The sequence below is a fragment of the Pteropus vampyrus genome, unplaced genomic scaffold (assembly GCF_000151845.1).
Source record: "Pteropus vampyrus isolate Shadow unplaced genomic scaffold, Pvam_2.0 Scaffold111, whole genome shotgun sequence".
In the NCBI taxonomy this organism is placed as follows: domain Eukaryota; kingdom Metazoa; phylum Chordata; class Mammalia; order Chiroptera; family Pteropodidae; genus Pteropus; species Pteropus vampyrus.
This window is the reverse complement of record NW_011888892.1, coordinates 3,385,829-3,393,223: the sequence shown is the minus strand read 5'-3', so window position 1 is coordinate 3,393,223 and position 7,395 is coordinate 3,385,829. Positions and strand designations below refer to the sequence as shown.

The window sequence follows — 7,395 nt, the reverse complement described above, 5'->3', positions numbered from 1 at the left end:
GACAGGACGCCACGCAGGTGAGACGTTGTAGTATTCCGTGTGCATTGCTCGTGCGGGCGGCGCGTCTCCAGGGTGAGCCGCCGTGTGCTCAGGTTCCGCGGCAGAAAACGCTCACAGTGACCCTTCCGCCTCCCGCGTTCCGCCCGGGGGACGGTGAAGGCAGGCTGGGGACAACTCCTGGCGGGACGGTAAATGCGGTGCCTGTCTGGGTGCGGAGGCAAGTACGGGGTGCTGTCTGAAGGTCGGGGACGGCCACCCCAATACCGAAAGCATTTCGACGGAGACTGGACCTTTCTCAAATGCTCAAAACATGGTCTAATCATTTCTGTGTTTTTTGTTGGTTTGAGAAAACTCCAAATTGGGCAGATTCTTGATATCGAAGGGGCCACTTACTGGACTGAAGTGAAGACCACGTGGTTTAGGTCACTGTTATTGTATAAACTACAGTCTGGCCGGTGAAATTCATGGGGCATGAGATTTAGGTCCCTGACACTGGTGACATAGAACCTTCATGCAGGGCGGGGTCTGGCCCCGATCTGCTTGGGGCTGACGCGCAGCTATGAATAAAAGCCACTCCAATACATGAGGTCTCAACACACGAGCAGAGGTGACGCGCTGAGGCCTGACGTGGCCCTTAGAGACCCTTTAGTTAGGTGGGTTCCCAGATGGCTGAGCACCTTCGGAATCTCCTGGGCAGAGGGCTGAACCCCACCTCCGAGCCCGATAGGCTCCAGGATGGAGCCCGGGAATGTGCATTTCTAAGGCGTTTCCCGGGGCCCGGAGAGGAGACGGTCACACCTCAAGGTGTCCAAACTGAGCATACAGCCCGTTCTCAAAAGACCTCCTTCTGAGTGGCGGTGCTGTACCTGACGTTCGCACCTGTGTGTCTGCTACATGGATTCACGGCCCGCCAGCTGCACAGAGCACCTGGGAGCACGGCTGAGCCCTCCAGGAACACCGTCCCTGGCGACGACGACCATGCCTGTCACCAGCTGGGGACAATGAGTGAGCCTGGTTTTTCATCTTTGTGCATTTCAAAAGAGAAACGTGTGCGTGTCACAGCAGGCTGGTGAGAGTCCATGTGGATCCATCTCCGGACCCTCCAAAGGGATGCTCACCAAGAAAGCGGCATTCGGGGAATGACCAAGCTGTGCCCGAGGGAGGAGCCGGTGCTCACGCGTGACCTGGGGACCGCTGTAAACCCAGCAGAGGCCCCGCGCCGCCCGCACACGACTCTGGGGCCGCATCACCGGAACAAGGCGCTGCCTGGGCCTTATCAGCCGGCTTCGCCCGACACTGGGCACCAAGATGCGCTCACTGCGCATCAGAGACGGAGACTCGGGGGCGAGTCCTGGGGGTTCCCGGGAGGAAAAGCCACTGCTCCGGCTGGGAGGTCCCAGGAGAAAACCGACCCAAGCCAATCAACAAACGGAAACAGAAGAAAGCATTCCGATATCCCCGAACGTCTCATTTCTGCTGACTGTATGACTCAGTTACCGAAACTAAAACATGGGTTCTTCAAAACAATTGCAAATGAAAGCAAAATCTCAGGTAATGTTTTGAATATGTATTTTTCATCACTTTTGATTTAATGAAGTTGTTAGAAAATAGGTTCTTTCTTTTAACTTTCCTGTGAGCTGCTTTAAGATTCGCCCTTTAATATAGTTATCAGGGGTGATGACATGAAGTTCCCTCTGGGGAACAAATTATTTTCCTCCGTAGGATTTGAAACTCTTAACATCCAAATTGCTGTAAAAGCTTACAGGAAAAAAAAAAAAATCAATAGAACTTTTGCAGACCAAACTAGTGTTTGTATAGCGAGGTTTTATGGCCTTTGGAGGAGTTCTGAATTTTCTATCTTTTGGTTTTTACAGCAACTTAAAACGGACTCATTTAGACTTTTGAACTCTTTCTTCCTTCCTCACTAGTGGGGAGTCGGCTACACGAGGCTTCCGTCCCAGGCAAAGAGCCACCCTTGGCCATTTAGGTCCCTTGGAGTCAGCCCCCAGGGATTCTTATTGCAGAATAATTCCAAGGCGAATAGATAAGGAATGCGTTTGGACCTGTGGCAGAGTCGCACCTAGCAGGATGGCTGTTATTAAAAAAACAGAAAGGAACAAAATCGGAAAACACCCAGTGCCGGCGAGGGTGCGGAGGGGCGGAGCCAGGGCGCATCACTGCGGAGGGGCGGAGCCACGGCGCATCACTGCCGAGGGGCGGAGCCACGGCGCATCACTGCCGGTGGGGACTAGAATGGCGCAGCCGCCGCGGAAAAACACCCGGCGCTTCCGCGCACGACTGGACACAGAATAACCCTGTGGTCCAGCAATCCCACTTCTGGGTCTACACCCAAAGAAGCGAGAGCGGGGACTCGGACGGGCATCTGTTCACCCACGTTCAGAGCAGCATTCTCTGCAACAGCCGAAAGGCGAGAACCACCGAAGAGTCCACCTATGGGCCACAAATACTATGCGATCCACTTACATGAGGCCGCAGATCAGTAAAATTCACAGGGACGGGGACCGGAATGCTGGCTCCCAGGGGCAAGAAGGACGGAGAGTTAGTGCTCAGTGGGCACAGGGGTCCAGACTTGCCAGATGACGAAGTTCCGGAGATGGCTGGGGTGACAGCTGCACAGCACGCGACTGTACTCAACGCCACCGAACTGAATTTAAAAAAGGTTAACGTGGCAAATCTCACGTAAACGTCACCACGATAAAATGTAAAATAAAACATGTACTTGTACCTTGGCTTGAAACCAACGCTGAGTCCCTCCCTCCCTCAGCTGCCAACATGCTGAGGATGGAGAAGCCACTGGGCTGAGGCTGCGGGAGGGCCAGGACTAAGGTGTCCACAGAGACGTGTCCTCAGCAACGTGTCACTGTGTCAGGGACCCAGCTGTGCTTTCCTGGGATGGCCACATGCATGTACATGCACACAGATGTACACACACATACACATACATGTGCATGTGCACACCCCAGAGCTGGGCAGCCCTGCCTCGTCCCTTTGAGATTAGCACGTGAGGGTCACGTCTGTGGAAACGTGACACCGAAACGCCCCGCTGCCCCTGGGCGGGCGATCAGGGATCACGTCCCAGAAGTCCACTGGAAAAGGGGTGCACGGGGAGCACAAGCGAGGCATCGAGGATACAACACCAGGCCAGGCGCGGGAGGCACTGGCCTCCGCCTCCTTCGGCTCGCTTCACCCTGTCAGGTGTGTGGGGTTTAGGTCGGACAGCACCGTCGCCTCCCACGTTGGAAAACGAAGCCTAAGAAGTGAGCCGCCCAAAGCACAGAGCGAGCAGGCGGAGCTGCCCCGAGAGCGGCTCTGCCGTCCCCTCCGCCTCCGGGCTCACGGAGGCTCCGAGAAGCACAGATGCTTGAACGAGGGGCTTCTCACTGAACACAAGGCACCCCCCGGAGTCACCCACCCTTTTGAGACCATGTGCGCCAGAGAGGAGGCCAGAGGCCTCGGGAGCACGAGCGGAAAAGCAGGGTAGTGCGCAGCCCTGCAGCTGGGAAATCACAGGCGCGGGCCCGGCCCCGCCCTGCGCACGCGCGGGAACACGGGGCCGGGCGCCGTACCCCCCGCATCGCGGACGCCTTTCCGGGACAGCCTGGGGCTGAGCTCCCTGAGAACTCAAGGGTCCGACCTTGCCTCTGATGGGCTGTTCTGTCAACAGCAGAGAAGACTTTCCAGCAGCTGGTCAGTGACCAGCGGGAGGAAACAGACCAGGCTCACGTGCAGGAGGAATCTTTCTGGGGGGTTGAAATTTATGGTCGCAGCCTCGGAACTGAGTTAGCTGGGGGTGGGCAGGGGCGGGGGCTAGGCCTGGGGATAAGCACGGCTACGTGTGCTCTGGCTGGTGTCCTCGGGCCTGGGTGCCGTCTGGCGGCACGTGCTGGGGTGGTGCAGGTGGATCCGGGCCCACGCTCGCGTTTCTCCCACTCCAGCCCTGAGACGCTGTCACTGGACATTTACCTGCCACGCGATGAGGTCCTTGAGCTTCTCGATCTTCTCGTGGGCCTCTGGGTGCTCCTGCAGGTACCGCTCTGTAAAGAAGGCCTGGAGGAGACAGGGAGAGCCACTGAGAACACCCGCTCACAGCACGCGCTTCTGCACACCTGTCGTGTGCCAGGCCCTGGGGACAGAGCCAGGCGAAAAGCCAACCCACAGCCCTGTGGCCACAGAGCTCCCTCTGCCCCAGCTGGGTCCTCTCAGCATCTCCGGGGAAGTGTCCAGCGAGGTCATACCACCAAACGGCACGAAGGGGCGGCCAGGAGGGGCATTCGGGTGGCACCCCAGGCTTGAGAGCCCAGCAGACCCACCGCTGAACCTGGATGGCTCGGTCCGCTTGGTGGCAGCTCCTCAGCAGCTCACATGCCTGTCACTACCCCCTCGTCCCCCGGCACCCTGTCCCCGTCTACCCCACACCTAACGGCAGCTCGACCCGAGCGGCCACCCATGCCCAGGGCAATTAACCACCCTTAGTGCCCATCCTCGGTGGTGGCCTTCCTGCCTCGGTTTCTACTTGGCCTAGACCGGGGTCAGCAAACGTTTTCGCAAAGGGCCTCAGTGCATTGTTCCTGAGTAATGATGCTGTGGCCGCATTCATCCCAAACTTGACCGACAACAGCAGGCGGGGCTGCCGTGCGGACCCCTGGTCTACCCCACAGTAGGGTCCGCAGCTTTGGCCCACTGCTACTGAGATCCTTTCTAGGGAGACCGGCTGGCCCCCTCCACCGTACCACCTGCTAAAATGGTGTCTTTCGGCTTTTAATGATCCCAGGTCTCTTGAAAGTCACCCGAAGGTCACTCTCCAGAGCCAACCTGGCAGGGACAGTGCCCAGGCAGCTGCGTCTGGGGTGGGGCCTTGACCTTCTGAGCCCGCAGAGCTGTCCTGGCCTGGCCACTGCCAAGACTGTTCACCGAGACCACGGTTGTTCGTGGGCCCGGAGGTGGTGTTTAGACACCGTCTCCCAGAACAGGGCTGTAAGGAGAGCGCTGGCCTGTCACCTGCCTTTTCGTAATTTGCAAAGCCACCCATGACGGCAGGGTCCACGATGCCATTGAGGAGCATGGAGAGGGGGTTGATGGGGAGGCTGGGGTCATCCAGGTGCTGCTGCACCATGCTGTTCAGCTTGTCGTTGGTCAGCTGCATGGTCTCGATGGCGTTCTCCAGGGGGCTGATCTCCACCTGCGGGGAAGGAGGCACGTCAGGCCGGCTGCCACACCCGCCGCCCGGGTCCCCTGCCGCTGCTGGCTCACGGCACCTCGCCAGAGCAGCAGCATTTTTGAGCGGGGACAGGTTCTGTCATCCGTGTGCCTGTGTGTACGAACGTGTGCGTGTGCACCCATGTGGCATCCCAGAACACAGCCGTGAGAGGCACTGGAACACAGTGTGACTCACAGATGAGGCCCTTAGACCCCCGTCTTGGTTTAACGAGGACGAAGAGCTTAGGGAATGTTCGAGCAATCTGTCCCTGTCCCTGAGGCCGGCCTGGGCACCTGCGAGGCCCCTGTACCTGTCTGGTCAGGAAGGTGAGAGAGGGAGCTTGCCATGGTCTCCACATGAAGGACGAGCTCACCCCTCCCTGGGTTCTAGAACCAAACCAGGAGGTTCCAGGGGGGCTTAGTGCAAGCTGAACGGTAGGCCCCACCCCCGGGCGAGACCCTGTGAGGTGACAAGGAAAGGCCTGGAGGCCCGCTGGCGAAGCGCACACAGTCCCGTCAGGTCTTCCTGTCCTGGCTGTTGCCACGCCCCGGGCCGCGGTGTCCGCGGTGAGAACCTCGGCCCAGCGCTGGGTCCCAAGCGTGAGGCTGGTCACCGCTCACACAGACACGCAGCATGCGTGAGATGCGGGACGTGACTTCTTTAACAAGTACCGTGAGGGGGCCCTTCTCAAGCCCTTTGTACTCGACATGAGCACTATTACTATTAATCAAGTTGTCTGTCATGTACATGGCAAGAAAACCACCAGGAAGAAAGGTCTCAGACAAGCGTAAGGAAATGGGCAACGGGTCTTAAACTTTTCATTCAGTTGACAGAAAGAACTGTCAAAACAGCACAGCGACGGCCGGCTTTAAACGTTTTGTGAGAAGAAATCTTAGCTCTGGTTTTCTCACCAGCTGGACTGGTGGTGGTGACGACACAGCCTGTCCACAACGGTATCTGAGGACAAGAACGGATGCCCCGAGGGGCACGTGCGTGTGCGTGTGCACACGCAACTGTGGGCCAAGTCGTCTGATCTGGGGTCCCCTGTGTGGCCGCAGTGACCACCTGGCACTCCCGTGTCGGACGCTTAAGAAAGGATCGGGGACAGTTCCTCCCGGGCGTGTCCTTACCATGAAAACAGACTTGACCTCGAACCACCTTAGGATCCCAGGTAACTTGTACGCAGTGGTGTACACGGCCCTCTCGATCCACATGTTCTGCAGAGGACACACAGTGCGCGTTAGGAGCGCGGCAGCCGGTCGCTGCTGCCCCGTGGGGACTTAACCCCCCTGCGAGGCAAGTCCTGCACCAGCACGGGGTTCTTCCTGGGAGAAGCGACGCTCGGCCCCGCTGTGTCCTGAGTAGGGTGGGCCTGTGCTGGGTCACCCCTCACAAGCCGTGCTCTGCTCAACAGTGGATCACACGGGACACATCGGTGTCGCCTGCTTTCCTGGCCAACCTCCCTGGTACTGGCAAAGAACATGTATAATAGGAGACACGGGGAGAATCATACACGTCAAAACGAGGGAGGTGTCCTCTCTGCAAACGGACTTTTGGGGTTCCAACGAGTTTCACGTTATCCTTACTTCGTGTTTGAGAGAACTCGTGGGTGCAAATGCTTCGAGGAAGTCTGGCTCATGAGAGTGAGCGTTCGGAATAACGCAGACTTTTAAGCTTAGAATTTTTTTTGTATAATATATGTTTCCCTTAGTTAATAAAAGAAGATATGGGAATAGAAGGGAGAAAAATCACCCCCTACGCAGAGACGTCACCGAAACAAGCAGAATCGATTGTTTGAGACTTCTTACTGAGCAGTAAAATGTGTATGTGTATTTTTGATAAAAATACTATTTTGTAACCTGTACTTTTTTGTAAAATGGTACATTATACATTGCAGGAAACTGTTTTGAGCCAGGGAGTCTAATCCGACATCTGTTTAAAGGCTGCACAGGACGCCGCTGCAGGGGAAAAGCGTCAGTCCCTTATCCCACCTCCCGCGTCGTGAGCCCCCCCACCGTCACCTCCCTGTCACCGGTGCCCACTGAGCAGGCCGAGTGTCATCAGTGACCCTGACTGAATGGATGGCGTGATGGAAGGCTGACAAGGCCAGGGTCTTAGAAGCACTGATCCCAAGCCCCGTAGGTCCTGGATGGGGAGAGGACCTGGCCAAGGCCTCC

At 57.3% G+C, this 7,395-nt stretch overlaps 1 protein-coding gene across 1 annotated transcript in view; it reads right to left on the bottom strand.

Annotated features, from left to right (window-relative positions):
- The window catches only part of LOC105295710 (dedicator of cytokinesis protein 1-like), a 156,816-nt gene that overhangs the window by 30,531 nt on the left and 118,890 nt on the right, over positions 1–7,395 (bottom strand). The window contains exons 18-20 of the mRNA XM_023533773.1: positions 6,349–6,497; positions 5,024–5,200; positions 3,985–4,068 (exon numbers count right to left, since the gene is read on the bottom strand). Coding sequence (XP_023389541.1) covers positions 3,985–4,068; positions 5,024–5,200; positions 6,349–6,497 — 410 coding nt within the window. The remainder of the gene's footprint in view (positions 1–3,984; positions 4,069–5,023; positions 5,201–6,348; positions 6,498–7,395) is intronic.